The sequence below is a fragment of the Astatotilapia calliptera genome, chromosome 20, assembly GCF_900246225.1.
Source record: "Astatotilapia calliptera chromosome 20, fAstCal1.2, whole genome shotgun sequence".
NCBI classification, from domain to species: domain Eukaryota; kingdom Metazoa; phylum Chordata; class Actinopteri; order Cichliformes; family Cichlidae; genus Astatotilapia; species Astatotilapia calliptera.
In genome coordinates this window covers 19,254,881-19,273,995 of record NC_039321.1, presented here as the reverse complement: position 1 = coordinate 19,273,995, position 19,115 = coordinate 19,254,881, and the positions used below count along the sequence as shown (strand labels likewise).

The following is a 19,115-nucleotide window of genomic DNA, read 5'->3' as shown; positions in this document are numbered from 1 at the left end:
AAATTGAATGTTATGAGGAAATTAGTTCTCTATATTCAACACTAAATCAGTCTTAAAATTACTCAGATTTATGTCAAAAGTACAGGTTTACTAAGCTAATGCAACCTGAGAGTGAGAGATATGTTAGCTGTTCCCTTCAGCCACATCACAAAGGTTCTGTAATGGACTGATAGTGTTTTTACAATCTTGTATTATCTTACTTTGATGAGTTACTGCGAAATGGAGCTTCTGTTTCCTGTTCTTAGTTGACAGGCGTAGCCTCCAGTGTGGTCTTCTGCTACTGTAACCTGTCTGCTTCAAGGTCTGTTGTAGAGCAGGGCGATATGGCCAAAAATATTTATCACGATATATATTTGAAAATTTGCGATAACGATATAACTGACGATATAATTGATGCGAGACAAAATACAACTCCACAACATTACTAGCGCAAAAAGACAACCTTCCATTTATTTTCACTTAAACAAGAAGCTGGTTTTTATGTACATTAAAGCTTTATAAAAATTTAACAGTGCAAATGCAAATTCCTTGCTGAAAGTTTAACCAAAAGGCATTTCCAGTAGAAATGGGCTGACATATCCTGAGCATAACCATGTATAATATCCACTGAAGTTAAAAAGAGGTGCTTTGCAACATTAAACTGCAGTGTGCAGTACGTATTTTTCGGACCATAAGGTGCACGGGATTATAAGGCACATTAAGCGAAACAAAGCAGTCAGGAAATCAAACTTTATTAAACTCATTCTTCTTGCTTCCTCCACTTCTGTACCATTGATTCATTAATGTTGAATTCTCTGGCAGCTGCTCTATTCCCATGTTGTTGCAGTATATTAATGGCTAACCTCGTATTGTGGATGGATTATCTCAGTTGTTCTCCTGACTGAAGTTTGGTCCGTTTACAGCATCCTGCCATGCGATTGCATTTGTCTCTAACCATGAGGAACCTTCACGTTAACTTTTATAAGTGGAAAAGTGTTAGTGTTCGTCCTCCAGCTTCACTGTTTATGTTATGCTAACATAGCTGTGTCGCTAGCGATCACGTAGCACATCATTATATACCAGCTAGCCCAACTTCAGTAACCCTACAAACGTCACTGTTGTTTAGTTTCCTGTCTTCATTTATGTTGGAAGTGATAGCAGAGCTGTACGTTTGATTTTTTTCAGAAATCTCTCAGTCAGAACATGCAATATCATGCTTAGGTAACTAGCGAAACTAGCGAGCTAAATTCCGCTAGCTTCCTGCTAACTTCTAACTCCGTTAAATGTAATAACTTTTGTTTTCATGGATGCCTGGAAGTTAAACTTCATAGTTACACCTGGTAAAGCAGCAATGCTGATCGTTTTATTAAAGATGAAAGAATTTAGACAGTTTTTAAATGGCCTGTATTTATATAGCGCCTTACTAGTCCCTAAGGACCCCAAAGCGCTTTACATATCCAGTCATCCACCCATCCACACACACATTCACACACTGATGATGGTAAGCTACATTGTAGCCACAGCCACCCTGGGGCGCACTGACAGAGGCGAGGCTGCCGGACACTGGTGCCACCGGGCCCTCTGACCACCACCAGTAGGCAACGGGTGAAGTGTCTTGCCCAAGGACACAACGACCGAGACTGTCCAAGCCGGGGCTCGAACCGGCAACCTTCCGATTACAAGGCGAACTCCCAACTCTTGAGCCACGATCGCCCCATAACTCTCAGTGATGCTGCAGTGTTCGTTTGACCTGAAGAGGGGGGTTTAGGACCCAGATTACTCCCAGATTTAAGAGCATCTTAGTCCGACAAATACGACAATAACGACAGCCGCTTGCATGTTCTGCAAAAAAATGTGCTTTGTCGTGTATCTGAGGGACAAACACCAAAGCAGTTCCACATCACTGAAGTTGCACCATTTTTACAAGCCAATTCTGGTTCATCTGTTTCACTCAACAATCGGCCATGTGCGTATGAAAACAAAGAAACTGCGCATTCGCGTTTTACTCATTCTATCGCGATATTTCATTTTCCTATCGTTGCCTAACATTATACCGGTATTGCCGTGAACGGTATAATATGGCCCAGCCCTAGTCTGTTGGTCTGTTTTGCTTTCAGAGATGTTCTTCTCTGTAGCTTCTTTGTAACAAACCTATTAGCTCAAAGTAGTCTGGCTTTCTCCTCTGACCTTTGACATCATCAAAGTATTTTCACCCAGATAACTGCTGCTCACTGGATATTTTCTCATTTCAGATGACTCTCTATAAACCCTTAGCGATGGTTATGTGGGAAAAACCCAGTACATGAAAAAGTGTGGGAAATACAGCCCATCTGACATCAACGACCACGTCGGTCACCTTTCTTCCTGATACTCTTTTTTTTTTCTTTCGCCTGTCCCATTTGGTTCTTTTGCCATCAGAATTATTGTCTAAAGGCCAAGAAAGATGCCCAATGGGTTTTCTTTACCAATATATTTTCACTTGCTAAACACGGGATAGACATGACTGGGAGAAAGAAAAGGGAGAAAGAAAGAGGGAAAGAAAAACAGCGGGGAAGAGGAACAGTGATAAAGGGCATAAAACCAAAACAATCAAAACAAAACAGACAAAAAATACATATGTCAATCACCTGGTGAGAAAGAAAAAAGAGAAAACAAGCAAAAAAAGAGAGCAATATAATAAACAACATCATCACAATAATCTATGTGAATATAACAGTAAATACTAAATATTGAATATTATTGTGCAGCACATAAGATCAACAGCGCACAGTGTGTTTTGAGGTAGGAGCCAAAAAAGGTTTAGTTTGTTTGTGTGAGCACCCGTGTGTACACCTGTGAGCATGAGCGCACTTGTATTCAAAAGGTTACTTCATGTAATGATCTGCTAGAGGGTGTGGGGAGCCATAGCCCCGTCCTCCAGCACATGAAGCAGGTATAGAGGAGATCCTGGCTCCAGACATCCAGAGACCCCCAGAACACAAGAGACAAAGGAAGACCAACAGAGGGGCAGCCGTGCCACTCTCCCAGAAAGAGCTGAGGAGAGTCCCAGATGAGAGGTCACTCAGCAGCCGCGGAGCAGAGGCCAGGGGGAGTTGCAGTGACGTGCCCGTGAGCTCCGCCGGCAGCCAGCTGTGCCGGAGTGACCGAGCCCCAGGCCCAGAGGCCGAGGGCACCCCACCCCCCGAAAGGGCCCGAGCGAGCCCCAGGCTCCAGGCCCCGACAAGCAGCCACCAGGAGTGAGCCGGTGTGTACCTGGACGCCCATCCCCGGACACAAAGAACCACCAATGCACCGATGTCTGAGGGCGTCTGCCAATGGAAGGGGGAATGGTGGGGGAGATAGGCCTCCATACATTGGAGGGCCTGAGATGTCCCTACAGAGGTGGCGTCTGATACCCGACCTGACATATAGACACAGACAAACAGGCACACACAGATACAAACATCCATTCCCACCTTCATGCTCTCATATGCAATTACTCAACACTCACCCAACGTGGAGACAGACATAAATAGACACTGTACACTCCCCAAGCATACCCTAAGCCCCAGATCTAGGTACCCTTGCCCCTGGAGGGGGAAACTGCACCCAGACCCAGGTGGTGTTACCCTCTTCCCTGGGGTGGAGAGAAGCAGACCGCCCCGACTCCGCAGCAGCAGGGAGGCCCCACATTCCAGACCCCAATGGGACGGCCAACTCCTCCTCCCAGCCCAACAAAACTGAAACAAAACTGAGCTACTGCCAGACAAAGCCACAATTCTCCCTTCAGCTTGGTGATACTCTTTATTGGTTGTGGAACTTTTTAAAGAAACTGAAAGCATTCAATTCCCCAAAATGGATTTTCTTTTGCACATATTAAGTATTATTTAACCAAAATTCATGCTTTATGGTTTCCAGCAGCATTCAGCATCCTCATACCTCTTTCCTAAAACAGGTTCTGATGATTTGTCAGAAATATTTTAACCGTCAACAGCAGCCAGTATGATGGTGTCAGTTCCTGGCAGCACAGCAAACAAGGTGTCTAAGAACGGAATGTTGTCCTGCAAACATTTGTGGATACACCTCCTCCTGGTCGGATAAGTATGCACTAACTGCCCTTCTGGCCTGTTCTGTATAGACTCACCTGACAGCTTGACGGTTGAGAAGAAGTGATAAGAAACGAGAAATTAAGTAAGATTAGTCAAAGGTATTTAGAAGACCTGACAAAAGAAGAGAAACTAAGCACGAACAAAAGCAGCTACCCGTCTCACCACCTCGGATCATGTCGCTGTCAAAGCCAGAGGACCAGCTAGCCTACGAGCTGAGCTGTCCCATCTGCCTTCAGCTCTACTCGGACCCGGTGGCTCTCCCCTGTGGGCACAACTACTGTCTATTCTGTATCCGCAAAACTATTGACAGCACGGATAAGACTGGCAAAATCCTGCCGCGCTGCCCAGAATGTCGTGAGGAGTATCCTGGCACGGATAACCTGCAGATAAATTTCAAACTTCGCAGCATCATTGAGAACTACAAGGCCACCGCGCTGCTGCTGAACATGCAAGCCGACTGCGTGGATACCAAAATGGAGGTTTTCTGCGATCAGTGCATAGATGAGCAGTCGCCCGCCGTGAAGACCTGCCTGAAGTGTGAGGTGTCTCTCTGCTCCAGACACCTTCAGAAACACCACGAGAAGGAGTTGTTCAGGACCCACCCCGTGGTGGAGCCCACGACGGAGCTGAGAGTGAAGGCCTGTGCCATCCACCAGCGTCCCCTTGAGTACTTTTGTTCCAACGACATGATGTCTCTGTGCACCACGTGCGTCGTAGAGGGTCATCACGAGAGCCACGACGTTCTCATCTTTAGCGTAGCTGAAGAGGAGATGAGACGAGCGCTGGAGGCCCGAAATAAGGTACTTTTGACTGCATTAACATTTTAACATTTTACCTACTGTTATATTGTAGCATTATATATTAGGAAGGGGGGTTATTATATATGTATTAATAAATAAATTGATAACCTACAAAATGTGGGCATATCTGGGTCAGCTGAGCATGCACAAAAGTGAAAGTAGTGCTCAGACAGGGCTTGTAGACTCATGAATAAAATATTCAAGTTATACAAATGCATAATTCATGTTATAAAAATATGTGAATCCCATCAGGGAACTTACTGTTGAGAAATGTCAAAACCTGAAAATCCTGTAATATAATTTTGGAACAATGTTTAAAAGACTATGCTCTATGCACATGGGACATAGACATGGGAACCGAACTTGTTTCACATATAAATTAAGGGCTTGGCACCTCAGTGACTCACTGCCATTTTTGAGGAGTGGTGAAGATCTGGAATGCAAAACAAATCTGTCTGATAGGAATAACCTGATGACCTTTGGCAGAATCTAAGGGAGTGCACAGTTTCGTGCTATACATACAATTCAAAAGTGCAAAGTCAGACCGTTGAATTTAATATTTTGGACCAGAAAATGATCAAACTTTGATGGAATATGATCATATATTACTTAACATTACAGAAAACATTTACAGTACTATATATATGTATATATAGATCTGTTTTCTCTACTTGTTTTCCGAAAGCACTTACGAGAAAAGGGCACCCAGTTTTTCCAGATCCGAAATCTTTTATGCTTATACACAATAGAAAGAATCCTGTCGTGTGAAACTCAAAAGATCTTAAAACATATTACATGTGTGTTTGCAGGTCATTTCTAGCAGACTGCAGCTGACAGAGGGACTCCTGCAGAAGACAGCAGAGGATCAGGGAACCTCTGAAGCTGTAGGAGAAAAAATGGTCAGCAAGGCTGTGACAGTCATGGACAGCATAGGTGCTCTGGTGGACAGGTAACCTGCTGCACATTTGCTGCTAGTAACACTGCCTTAAAAAGTAGCAGGTGGTGTAATTAAGCAAATGCAGTGACCAAAGTTGGACTTAAAGGCTTTGAAAACACATTTCCCCAATTACAGTCTGAACTATATGAGGTATGAATGCACGCTCAACAATCTCTCATAAAACCAAACACACCCTGTTCTGATAGAATATCCTCACGAATCTTTGACTTTAAAGCACTTGATAAAAATGTTTGCAGGTTTTCATTTGATTTTTGTGGTTAAACGTTAAACTCTACAACCATCACAATGTAAAAATAGATGGAATGAATTCTCAATAAAGAACAGGAATTATCTTTTTTTCCCAAATGCTTTAAAAGTCAGCCAGTGTTCGTGCACAGTATGTTTTCAAACAGCAAGATGACAAATGATATTGGCTTTAAAAAGGTGTGGAAAACCCAGAATGCATATTTCAGAGGTGGTAGAACAGTTTCTTCAGGAGCTTCTCTCTGACAGGATGTGCTTCATATTTTCAGCAGCAAATAAAAATACAGACCAAAACTTCGACCCCTCAAAGAATGTAGTAAGCATGTATGTAATTAATGCAGTTCATCTGCATTTTAGGCCTACCAGCGTCTGTTTTGTGGTGCAGATTCAAGGGTGTCTGTAACACCCTAATACTTTAGTAAGTTTCAAGAAAACATTCAAGAAGGTATATCTTTGGAAGGAAGTAAGACTGAAATGTAGAGCTCAGTCACATTAGTGAGGCTGTGTGTGAGCTAGTTGTACGTTAAGTTAAATAAAAATATTGAGCATGCATAGCAGCAATTTCCCCAGGGCCAAGGGACTCTTGGAGGAGTTTATTATCATCTACCATCACAATGAACACCGGTGTACCACAAGGCTGTGTGATGAGCCCTTTCCTCTACTCCCTCTTCACCCACGACTGCAGACCTGCTGATGGTTCCAACACCATCATTAAGTTTGCAGATGACACCACGGTGATTGGCCTCATCAGTGACAACGATGAGGCCGCCTACAGGGAGGAGGTGGATCGTCTGGCTGAGTGGTGCGACAGAAACAACCTGCTGCTTAACACCGAGAAGACCAAGGAGCTCATCGTGGACTACAGGAGGAATGCTGACCCACATCCACCCATCCACATTAAGGGGACGGCTGTGGAGCGTGTGAGCAGCTTCAAGTTCCTGGGAGTCCACATCTCCGAGGATCTCACCTGGACGACCAACTGCTCCAAGCTGGTCAAGAAGGCTCACCAGCGCCTCTTCTTCTTGAGGACTCTGAGGAAGAACCACCTGTCCTCAGACATCCTGGTGAACTTCTATCGCTGCACCATCGAGAGCATCCTGACCAACTGTATAACAGTCTGGTACGGGAACTGCTCTGCCTCGGACCGGAAGGCGTTGCAGAGGGTCGTGAAAACTGCCCAGCGCATCGCCGGAGCACCACTTCCTGCCATAAAAGACATCTACAGGAAGCGGTGTCTGAAAAGGGCTGGGAAAATCATCAAAGACCCCAGTCACCCATCACATGGACTCTTCACCCTCCTGCCCTCTGGGAGGCGCCACAGGAGCCTCCGGGCTAAGACCACCAGGTACTGGAACAGCTTCTTCCCCACAGCTGTCAGACTCCTGAACTCTGCCTCCTGACATCTGACCCACGTTAAACTCATGGACTGAACATACACACACCCACAATGGACAACTGTACCCTCAAACACAATAATAACATGGACTGAACCACCACTCACAACCACTAGCACTTTATATAGCCTCTGTAGAAACTATCTACACCCTCACTTATCTTAACTGCACTACTGTATAGCTCTGTGTAAATAATCATTCTGTACATTCGATAATTTTTAATCCTACAACTGTTTACAACTTGCATAGTTCCCATTTCTGTATAGCTGTATATCTCAGATTCTGTAAAGTTATTTATTTCATATTCTGTATAGTTTTTCATATTTATATCCTGTTCATATCCTGTACATAGCTTGTACTCACTACAGCCTGTACATACTTATAGTTATAGAATATTCACAACATACTTCATACCGTGTACATTATAACATACCATAATAGACCCATTTCTGTAATATACTCACATATCTATATTATTGCTAATATATATTGTAATATATCTATATCACTAAAGCACTTCTGGATGGATGCAAACTGCATTTCGTTGCCCTGTACCTGTGCATGTGCAATGACAATAAAGTTGAATTCTATTCTATTCTATTCTATTATGTCATAGGTTGTCCAAATTAATATATGGACGTTCATGCTGAGGGTTGGAACTTTCTGGAAGTTCAGGAACTTCTGGGTGTGCCTCCTAGCACATTTCTTATCATTTAGGTAGTCTACCAGCAGCATTTCAGCCAGTTTCATCTCACAGGCATTTTCTCAGTACCAGGTATTTATTAAAAGAACAAAAACAAAAACAACTCACATACATAATCAGATGCTATCTGTTTCACTTTTTTGTTTGATTTTTAAAAAACCATTTGGCTAGCTGGCTAACCTTATCTAATTAGCACAGATTATAACTTAGATTGTTGAATATTTTCTGAGCTTTGTGATTATTTCTCATTGTATGGACGCAATGGATGCATGTACAACTTTAAAGCAGACACAGTGATGAATCGATCTACCTGACTCTGTTTAGTAACATCACGATAATAAAAGGAATAAAAATGACCAGTCCGCTTCACTTGTGTGCTGTGATACAGGTACAGGGATCGCCTGCTTTTGCTCTTGGAGGAGGAGAGAGGACAGCGCCGCAAAAGCTGGCAGCTAGGCGTGAGTGCACTTGAGGAGCAGCAGCAGCAGCTGATGGAGGCCCAAAAGAGTGCCACAGAGGTCCTCAATGAGACGGACACATGCATCTTTATACACAGGTACAGAAATCTGCCCTGCTATTACAATTAAAAAGAAGAAATATATAGAACAATGTAAAAATGAAAAGAAAAGTGAAAGTGATGCAGTATTCTTACTGATAAACCGACATTTAATTGTTTATTACCCATGGCATATGGCTAGATGAGTTGAGTAAGTAATAATAAATCCTTTGCTCTCCAGGTTCATGCAGATTGAACAAAAGCTGAGACATGTTGTCACCAGTGCCATTTCCTCCAACATCCCCTCAAAGGCTCCACTCAATAATATGTGCCTGCAGGGAGGTCTCAAAACCCAAGACTTCTGCACAGAAATGACCCGCCTCATGGATTCTCTTCATATCCTCCTCAACCCACTGGAACTCACCTTCAGCATCTTCACCGCCCACCCCAACCTGCTGGTGTCCAACGATCTGCGCACAGTCAAATACAGCTCCAACAAGCAGTCGTACCCGGAGCACCCCGAGCGTTTCACGAGTGCACCTCAGATCCTGTGCAGCCAGGGTTTCTCTGGCGGCGAGCATGTATGGGTTGTAGAAGTGGGACCCAATAGCATGTGGTCATTGGGCGTGTGCTACAAGAGCATTCCTCGCCGTGGTGACCACAGCCGTCTGGGGCACAACACTGTGTCCTGGAGGCTGCAGTGGAAAAACGGCAAGCTGACAGTGTGCCAGTGCTCCTCAAATGTGGTCCTTAAGGAAGTGACCACACCACCGGTCAAGATTGAGGTTGCACTGGATTACGAGGGGGGAACTTTGACGTTCCACAGCACCAAAGGGCGCAGGGAACATCTCCACACCTTAAAGGTTGTGTTTAAAGAGCCTGTTTACCCGGTATTCAGTATACTTTCAAACACACCAGACTCCTGGATCACACTGAGCAGTGGGATGTGAATACATCCTGCATAGAAATTGCTTGGGTAGTCAGCCAAGTGAACTGCCTTCCAGCTAACACAAAAACCCGCAATACGTCTGCTGCCTTGCATTGTATAAATTTAGCATTACAATCACATGAGATTGTTTACAAAAATGTGTTATTCATGTTTTGGGTGTTTTAATAGAGTAGATTTATCAATACAGGCGCCTACTACTTTTGTGAGATCTTGAGGCATAAACATTTATGTCACAAGATCATGTTTCCATTTTGTGTGTTTTGTAAATGTTATTGGAACGTGTTGAATGTTGTGTTTGCTCCCCATACAGTAAACACTGCTGTGCGCAGACGCTGACATTTAGGCATAAACCGAGACATGTTTTGTGTTTATTCTATAAATAAACTTATCTGGCAATGTTTCTGTGTGTCTTGTGACCAACTTTCTTTGTCTCAATACTTTTACGGGTGCATAGAAATAATCTATGCCGTATATAGCCTTTGATTGGCTGTTGATATTTCAGCCATTCAACTATGACCCTGGAGTTGCCAGGTGTGCCTGTAAATCCTTGTTTTTTTTTTTAAAGCGATTAAGCAATTTGCATTTAATCTGACTTCCCCCAGAACACACATGTAATAATTTCTTATTAACAATTTCGTATTCACACGCAATGTTATCATTTCCAACACACGATCTGACCTTTACACATGTGCAAGAGGAGGATGGTTCACGAAGAACCTGGCAACCCTATCCCTTCTGTCTCACATTCTGTCATTGGGCAGGACAGCAACATTATTTCATATTATAAACATTTTTCTCACCACGAAAGCTGTGCGTTTGCAGCAGAAGCATGGGTTCGGGAGAGAGTACAACAAGAAAAGTGTCCTTCGGTGTTGACGATGAGGACAGGGTCAGAATTCTCCGTGGAGTCAAGGTAATGCTAATTTAGCTAGCACTTGAGAAGCCATGTTAGCATTACTTTAATGTCTCGTTTAGCGCTGACTGGCTATTGTCAAATTAAGTTGTTGCTTTGTTCAAGCTATCAGTCTACGACCGGTAGAGTGTCACTGCTAAAATGAGGAGGTACAAAGGTAGGAAGAGGGTGGGACAGGTTGTTGAAAGAGCTGAAATATGTAAAAAAAAAATGTTGTTACCCCAAACTCCATTCGTAATAAGGTGAAAATAGTAATGTTCCTTGTTTACAAGTAAAAGAATATACGTGGCAGAAGCTCTAAGAAATATAGAAAACTTTAGCACCTTAAGGTAAATTCGGCATATACATTGCCTACTTAGCAGGAAAACTAATTGCCCGAAATTAAACCTTTTAGCTGTTACCTAGTCGCTGGCATTTGCTAACAACGTTAACACAATAACACATTTAGTTTGCATTGAAACGTTAAAGTTCGCTGTTATCCTACGTGAACATGTCTGCTGCACAGTAAGTGTGTATCAAAGAAAAACGGGGAGACTCGTATAAATGTCATAACTGCCTAACATGTTGGTTTAACTGAGCATATGTTTAACTAAAAGTGGATGGCTTGAAATGAGCAGATTTCAAACGAGGTTTGGTGTGGAGTTGACGCCTCTTTACAGTGTTGCTTTCACGTGCTGTTGGACATATAGAAAGCTTATACTTTTAACACAACCAAGTAGAGCGAGTTAGTGTATGCAAGTGAAACCAATGAAACACTAATGCAGTTGCATATATAACTAAATTGTCGTCTTCTAAAACAGGAAACGATAATGAACAAAACAACAAATAGAAATGATTTCAACAGGGTATAGGCATGTCTAGTTTTGCTGAGCTTTCGGTCACCTGTCAAGCGCTGACAAAATCAGTTAGATAATCATACACCTCCATGTTTATTTCTTTTCTGAACTCGTTTGTGGAGATTCTTGCATTGTCATAATGATGCAGATGTGTACTCATTTCACCTTTAGCCTGTTGGTGTGCATGATTAAGTGGTAAATTAAAATTTACCACAGTTAAACTTCTTGCATGCGCACACATACAGAAAGTCAGCTGGTGTGGGTGTGTGCCTCCAAATATCCTGACATTATGAGGAAATGAAGACACCCTCAGATCCTGCAAAAACAACGACTGGAAATTAATACGTTGTGGTGGAATGCAATGGGGTTAGCAGGTTTGTAAATGTAAAAACAGTTTTTATGTAGTGCTTTTCTACTCTGAGCACCCAAAGTGCTTTTAAAATCTTTTGTGAAAATGTCTGTAAGAAGAGAGCCTGCCTTGGTTGCACATTCAGTGTGACTCATAGAAACAGTGAGTCAGTGCTCCCTCCTGTGGTTTTTGGGGTAGTAGTGCTTAAGGACTTCCCTGGATACACAAAGACACACACACACACATACAGATACACATACAATAGAGGTTCAGTGATCCTCTATTAATGGCATGTTTAAGAGGCTCATGCTTTTTTGTTGTTGTTGTTTTTTTATCTGAAGGATTACACAAATGTTTTTTTTTCTATGAAATAAATAAAACACGTCGTGTATATTATATGCTTTGTTGACTCTGTTTGTCCAGCTGTCAGAAGATGTTCTGCAAAGAATGAGAGGAGTTGCCAACATTGCCCCAGACCGCACGTCATCACCTGCCTCAAGCCCTCAAACAAACACAGGTAGTGATCATTTTTGAGATTAGATTCTATTGGTGCCTCTGCACTTATCAAGTTTGCTTAGAAGCCAGTTTGTTTTAATTATTCCCCTTTTGATTGCTGACAGTTTATTCTCTCTCTCTCTCTTTGTGGGAGTAGGTTTCACTGAGTCCCAATATTAACCGTTTTATTATCTCTGTGTGAACACACTGACTGGAACTGAGGTGTGAAAAAACCTCACCCGCTGTGAATTAGGCGTCATTGTTCTGCTATGTGCAGTTGCAAGTACAGTGTGCCAACATTGTGTGAGAACTTGATAAACTTTGACACATACAATTCAAGGGAAGTGGACAATTTGGAACTGGTTCTCGATTCTCATCTGTAAATGCAGTATCACATCAGCTGATACGTGTTTAACGAGAAAATATTTTTTTAAGAAAAAAAATGTGTTGCCTGAGCTTTTTAACTTTTTAACTTTATACTTACATATCTATATTATTGCTAATATATATATATATTGTAATATATCTATATCATGGCTAAAGTACTTCTGGATGGATGCAAACTGCATTTCGTTGCCTTGTACCTGTGACATGTGCAATGACAATAAAGTTGAATTCTATTCTAACTGGACACCTGTGTCAGAATAAACTGAGAGCGGGAAATGATTTTGGCAGCCAGGGAAACGTTGTGGTGTCCTCGTTTAAAGAAAAAAAAAAATCACTATTTTTCTTTTTCTTTAGTGGAATTTAATTTACTGAAATCGACTGTTGCTTATCAAATTGTCAAACATTGCCAGAAAATGTATAGGGTTTTACACTTCTATTAAGAAAACACAGATTCACTATCAACTAAATGTCTGACCTAAAGTAAATTTTGAGCCATGAAAAATCTTTTAGTTCATACAAACATTTTTTTCTTAAGAAAGATTACAATGTTTGATTATATAGTATTAATTATACATGTGCATTAGTCCCTATTTTGACAGTAAAGCTGTAAGCCACAAAAGTGCCAAAGTTGTTTTTACCTTGTGTGATAATCTTTTTTCCTTTGAACATTTGTTGTCTTTGTTCAGCCTCCTCTCACAGTGCCAGCTCAGGCTCTCAATCTCAGCAAGGCCCACAGCAGCGCGCACAACCCAGTTCGCACTCCAGCAAATCGGCCTCCTTCAGCAAGGAAGATCAGAGGAGGTGAGTTAAAGGAAATTCAGGATACAGATTTTAGTTAAGATTTCTGCCTGGTGACCATTTGAATGCATTGCAAATAGAATTGCTGCATATTGGAGCAAAAGGTTTTTTGTGATTTGTTATAAATCACAAGGTTGTGTTTCTGTTTGCGTTGGAAAGAGAACAAAAAATGTGGAAGGTGTGCCACATTTTTTTTTTTTGAAGGCTCAATCAAAAAAACTAAAATGAGCTGTAACAGGATAATATGCAACACTGTGAAGGTTTCAGAAATATGATCTGATGCTTATCATTTCAGAGAGCCTTTAAATCGAGAGCTTCTTCTAAAAGAGTCCTGACTAATTTAACCTGCAGGGCATCATGCATGGTTTCATATTAAGTCAAGTTAAGTAAATGCATAAATAAATACCTGTAAAAATTATCAAGCTCCTTTTTCCATTCTGGGTTGTGCGATTGTACAACATGTCTCTGTTTTGATGGAAGCTGTTTTTGTATCCAAAGAGGTTTGATTTTTGCAAGATGCAAGCTTGCTAGTTCAATATTGGTTACCAGTGTGTCTATATAAAGTAGTTTCACAAATTATTTTAGCTGTCATGGCCTTTGCTATTTATAAGCTAAACTCAGGTATCACTTGACATTTGAGACCCGGGTTAAACTGTGTTGCACAGGATAAATCATGTTTGATAAGGACCTTCATTAATAGTAATTTTGTTCATTTGAAAATGGATAAAAGGAGGTAATTCTTATTTCATGTCAGCATTCTGATTCATGTCTAATGAATGAACTAAACTCCTGATAAGTTTGATGCTACCCTACAATGCATGTTTCTAATATTCTATGGAGGGAGCTTAAAGTGTTTCTATACTGCCCCCTAGTGGACATACATAAATATATACATACAACATCTGACTGTACTGTGGAAAGCCATGAAAAACAGTATAAAAGATTAGTGTGCGTTAAACCTCCATTCTTTGTAACACCTACCATCAGGCCATGTGAAAAGGCTTCTGGTTCAATAGAAGGCTATGGGAAAAAGGTCCTGAGCTGTGACCTCTGTAAACACTTTCCCGATGACTTTATGGGCTCAGTCACTCATTTCAGATTATATTGAATTAAAAATAAAGACTTTTTACAAACAAACAAAAAAATTTGGTCTTTCAAAGTGTCATGAGGATTATCTGTAATCCATCTTACATACTTTAATGTGTCAGTTTGCCATTAATGTAAGCAATATTCATTATATGTATGGTTTAAGGTATGAACAACAACAGAAGTTACTGAAGGAAGAGTGGGCCAAGATGGCACAGCGAGAAATGGAGGCGGCAAAGGAAGAGATGGCCAAAGCCACGAGCCGGGAAAGACAACAAACACGGCTGGAAGCTGAGAGGACCAAACAGTTGGTATATACACACCCACACACCCATGCATGCGTCAGACATGTTTTCTATTAAAGTTTAAATCTCTTGTTTCTTTCATGTGTCGTGTTGAGCTGCTACTGCTACTAGTTTAAATAAGAGTGAAGTAAGTTCATATTTAAAACACTTTAGTCCAGGGGTCCCCAATCCCAGTCCACGAGGGCCGGTGTCCTGCAGGTTTCAGATGTGTCCTTTATCCATCACAGCTGATTTAAATGGATAAATTACCTTCTCAGCATGTCTTGAAGTTCTCCAGAGGCCTGGTAATGAACTAATCATGTGATTCAGGTGTGTTGACCCAGGGTGAGATCTAAAACCTGCAGGGACACCGGCCCTCACGGACTGGGTTTGGGGACCCCTGCTTTAGTCAGTCACACTGCACTAGGCAGGACCCTGTAGGAAGTAATTTCTCTGCAAGGGTTAATACAGATGTCTCTGAAAGTCGGTCAGTACGAAAGCTTTGGGAGTCTAAAGCAAGACAAGAGGGGTTTGCAAAGTGGTAGGAGATTCAGATTTAATCCAATTAAAAATTGCCATCACATCCAAAGTTATAAAAAATCAAAAAGTATTTTTTGCATAAAATAAAAAACTATACTCCTACAGCCAACCTTATATGTTATGTATGACCTAATGCAACCTGAAATGACCCTCTGGGCATTGCTGACCATTTGCTGTATATACTTAAACAATAACAACTCTGTACTCCAGCTTAACTAATTGCCTCTTCTAGTTTTTCTTGTTACACCTAACACGCCTTGCCTCTCCTTCGACTGCCGCTCTATGTTTACAGAAACTTTGTGCATCATTTCTGTTAATATGGTTATGATGTGAGTGAGGGATATGATGTTGCTTCCCCCTGCAGTATCTGCCAGTGACCCATTGAGGGAGCTGTTGCTGCCTGTGTACAGTTCTTTAAAGTTTTAGTCAGCAGTCATCCTAGCTCTGTTCACTGAAGAGGTCAGGTGTTGCACGAGTTTGTTGATAAAGTTGTGTAAAAGTGGATTAATCTGAGTGGGAGGAGATAGGTTTGACGTGGTGTCAAGATGTGACTCAGTCTGATGAGTTTGTCTGTGGTTAAATCGGAGTATTCATACGGACGCAAATTGGCTCTTGAGATTGAATTTGCAATTTCCATGATGATACTCCCCCTGCCTCCTCCTCGTCCTCCTTTTTATCCTCCCCTTCTCACCTATTACATCCCTGTTCTTTTTCTATCTACTCCTCTTTCCCATGTTCTCCCTCCCTCATTTCTCTTCTTCTTTCCTGCCCTCACCCCCTATCTCACTCTGTCTTTCTCTCCTTTTCTATCCCAGCCCATCACTCTCTCCTTCCTGCCCGGGAGACGGTATTATCAGCGTAGTGCAAGCGGTAAATTGCACCCTGAGAGTTTCCTGGAGCTGGAGATAGGAGTGGTGCGGAGATGCCCGTGTAGTCATGGGTGGGGAAGGTTGAGGGGGGGGCTCTTGTTGTACACATCAGCCGGTGCCTGTTTCATACAACTCTTCCTCCCCCTTCCCCTCCTATTACACCCCCTCCCCCCCATCGCTGTAGCGCCTGTCTTATCTCCACTCCAACATACTCCCACTGCTAATAGAAAGCTGCTGGAGGGATGCGCTGAGCAGAATGACCGCTTGAGCAGGACTGGACCTCCTGATGCTGAGGGCTGCTTGTAATTACTGTTTCTGTGCTATGAAAACCTACATGCACATGCATACGAAGTGTGGGCAGACTTGCTCACATTCTTTACTCAAATTTAATTTTTTATTTTTTATTTTTTTGCTGTTATGGAGTCAGAGAGCATGATCACTCATCTTCCACAGTTCTTTGTCCTGTGCACCCTTGCATGGGTAGTTTTTTTTTTTTGGTCATTTATAAGAATGTCATATTTTGTATCACAGTAATACAGACATAGCAAAGAGTATATCTAGTGCATACTGTATGAGCAGTTTGCCTAAACTTATCCATTAAGGTGTATCCATTAATCATCCATTAATCACCTCCAGCCAGCAGATTTATTTATTATAATATAGCATATTTCCCATAATTGAGTGGTTTCTGTGAATCTCCAACCTCTTGGAGAATCTCAATAAAAGGTCATATAAAAAGAAACTAGAGGTATGTATTCAAAGACATGCAGGTTTAGTACCGGTTCAGCATTTAAAATATAGTTTTTATGTGGATCAGCAATACTTTGCTAAATTTTCACTAAAATTGCTCATTTAAGTTGCAGTATTTTATTTTTCTGAGCCCCAAATTACTGGAGATGGCCATGTGAAATATTTCAGGGCTGAATAGCACATTTACAAAACTGTCCTGAGAGTTCAAATGCACTGCAACTTGAAAAAGACAAATCAAGTGCTGCAAAAGCACACAAAACACAAAGAAAGTTGAAGAAAATACAATGGAAACAGAAAAAATTCCACAAACTCACAAAACCCAACGGCAGTGTTTTTGGGAAGACAACAATGTGACGAACAAGCTAACAGTAAACAGCTAATAGCAATAGTAAAGTGTTGCTTTTTCTATTTGTTGGTGTTTTCTTAAGCTGCAGTGTGTTTGAAATCTAAGGACCACTGTACGTTTAAGCTTTATTAAAAATGTTTTAAATTTAAAACCAAATCGATTTTACTTTCAACCAGGAGCCACAGTCTAAGGGAATGTCCTATTTGTGACCATCTTTCATAATCAATATGGATTATGTTTTACTAGCAAAACTGGTACATGGCATAGAGCACATGGATGTTGGATGTTCACTGTTTTTTCCGATAAATCAGTGGAGGAAAAGATGGGATTTGGGGTAAACTTTAAAAGTGACATTTCACCGTGTAGGTTAGGTGGTTGATTAAAACAGGATTTAAGCCAATGAAAGGTCCTATTTCTTCCTGCCATTGTAATACCAAAACCTGTGCTCACATTGTAGCTGTGATTACCAAATTCTTTTAGGTGTAAAGGATTTAGATCATTTTTAAATCTCAGTGGTGTCTCTGTGCTTTTTTGCTTTTGGGAAGCGAAAGAGCATTAGGACCCAGAACAGGCTAATCCCATCAGACATGACATGTACACAGTGTAGATGGACGAGTGTTTACAAGTAAAAAACATAATAATAAAAGTGAATATTTTGTTATTTTTAGTGATAAAAATCTAAATAACTTTCGAGTTTTGATGGATTACATAGCTGGCAGCAAAGTTCTCTGGCACCCATGGTCAGAACCAATGTACATTTGGCAGGGAGCCATATTAATTATGCAAGGAAAAGTTTAAAGCTGTGACAGTTATGCAATATTTCCTGAAAAGGGAAAATAAATGGATGAGGAAGACTGAACATATGAGACGATTCAAAATGGGAGCTGACAGCTGATTAAGCATTTACTAAGTAATTGGGAGCAAGAAGGATGTGAGGATGAAAAAGAAGTGACGGAACATTTTGTGAAGGGTTAGGATGAAGAATGAAGAGGAGCCGGGAATGAATGGGAGTGAAAGAGAAGATGACACGCATTTCCTGCGGAATAGAACTGAGGAGAAGGGAACGAAAAAGGAGCCCTTTACAAGCGATTGAACATTTCGTGAAGGATCCACAAGGAAGTGGAAGGGAAGCGCAACAATGGGTCAACGAGAAGGAAGGAGGGACTATTTGTAACGCTTCTTTGTCGCATTGGGAGGATGAATTGCAGAAGGAGGGTGTGATTTTTAAAAGCGGGTTACAAGATGAATAAATATTTCGCACAATCAGGAGATGTTAGACAAGGAGGGATGAGGGGTGGCAGGGGTTGAGAGAAAATATGAAATCTGAAGGAGAAGGACGAGGAGGAGAACAAAGACGGAAAGAAATGATGAGCAAGAATGAAAATGACAGATGCCTCAGCACTGCATACAGAGGGGAGGGATACGTGCAGGGAGAGTTTAAAAAAAACAAACAGCTGAGTAAATGCTTCCTGTGGAAGTTGAAATAAAGAAGATTTAGATGTAAGGCATGAAGACTGAAAGTAGCACCACTAAGTTTAACTAGTTTACTAGTTTAACTAATGTTTATGATGATCATCATGATGATGATCCAGAAAGAAGACGCAGCAGGTGACCTGCAGAATTGTTAGAAAGCGGAGGATTAGGAGGAGAGAGGAGCTGTGCAAATGTGTGCCGAATGGACGGAGTCGCGATTTATCCTTGAGTGTCGGAACAAAGGTGTGAGGAGTGGGCAGAGAAGGTTGCTACAGGTGACTCAGTGCCCGCTGTCCTCGTGCGTGGTCGCAGCACTGAGTCACACGTCAAGAAAGAGCCGGTCAGCGATGTGTGGCGTCTGCTCTTTAACTGCTTCTTT

At 41.6% G+C, this 19,115-nt stretch overlaps 2 protein-coding genes across 3 annotated transcripts in view; both read left to right on the top strand.

The window, feature by feature from the left end:
* Positions 1-4,061: 4,061 nt before the first annotated feature.
* Positions 4,062-9,998, top strand: LOC113013552 (E3 ubiquitin/ISG15 ligase TRIM25-like). Its single transcript, XM_026154558.1, has 4 exons — positions 4,062-4,867; positions 5,677-5,816; positions 8,554-8,721; positions 8,903-9,998. Exons 1-4 carry the CDS (start codon positions 4,241-4,243, stop codon positions 9,609-9,611), a joined length of 1,644 nt encoding a protein of 547 aa, XP_026010343.1. The 5' UTR covers positions 4,062-4,240; the 3' UTR covers positions 9,612-9,998.
* A 292-nt stretch (positions 9,999-10,290) lies between these two features.
* chchd6a (coiled-coil-helix-coiled-coil-helix domain containing 6a) overlaps positions 10,291-19,115 on the top strand; it is an 83,821-nt gene continuing 74,996 nt past the window's right edge. The window contains exons 1-4 of one of the 2 annotated variants that reach the window (XM_026153120.1): positions 10,291-10,523; positions 12,132-12,225; positions 13,277-13,391; positions 14,641-14,785. In XM_026153120.1, the coding sequence (XP_026008905.1) occupies positions 10,440-10,523; positions 12,132-12,225; positions 13,277-13,391; positions 14,641-14,785 (438 nt within the window). In that variant the 5' untranslated portion in view covers positions 10,291-10,439. The remainder of the gene's footprint in view (positions 10,524-12,131; positions 12,226-13,276; positions 13,392-14,640; positions 14,786-19,115) is intronic. The other variant, XM_026153121.1, reaches the window with a different exon arrangement.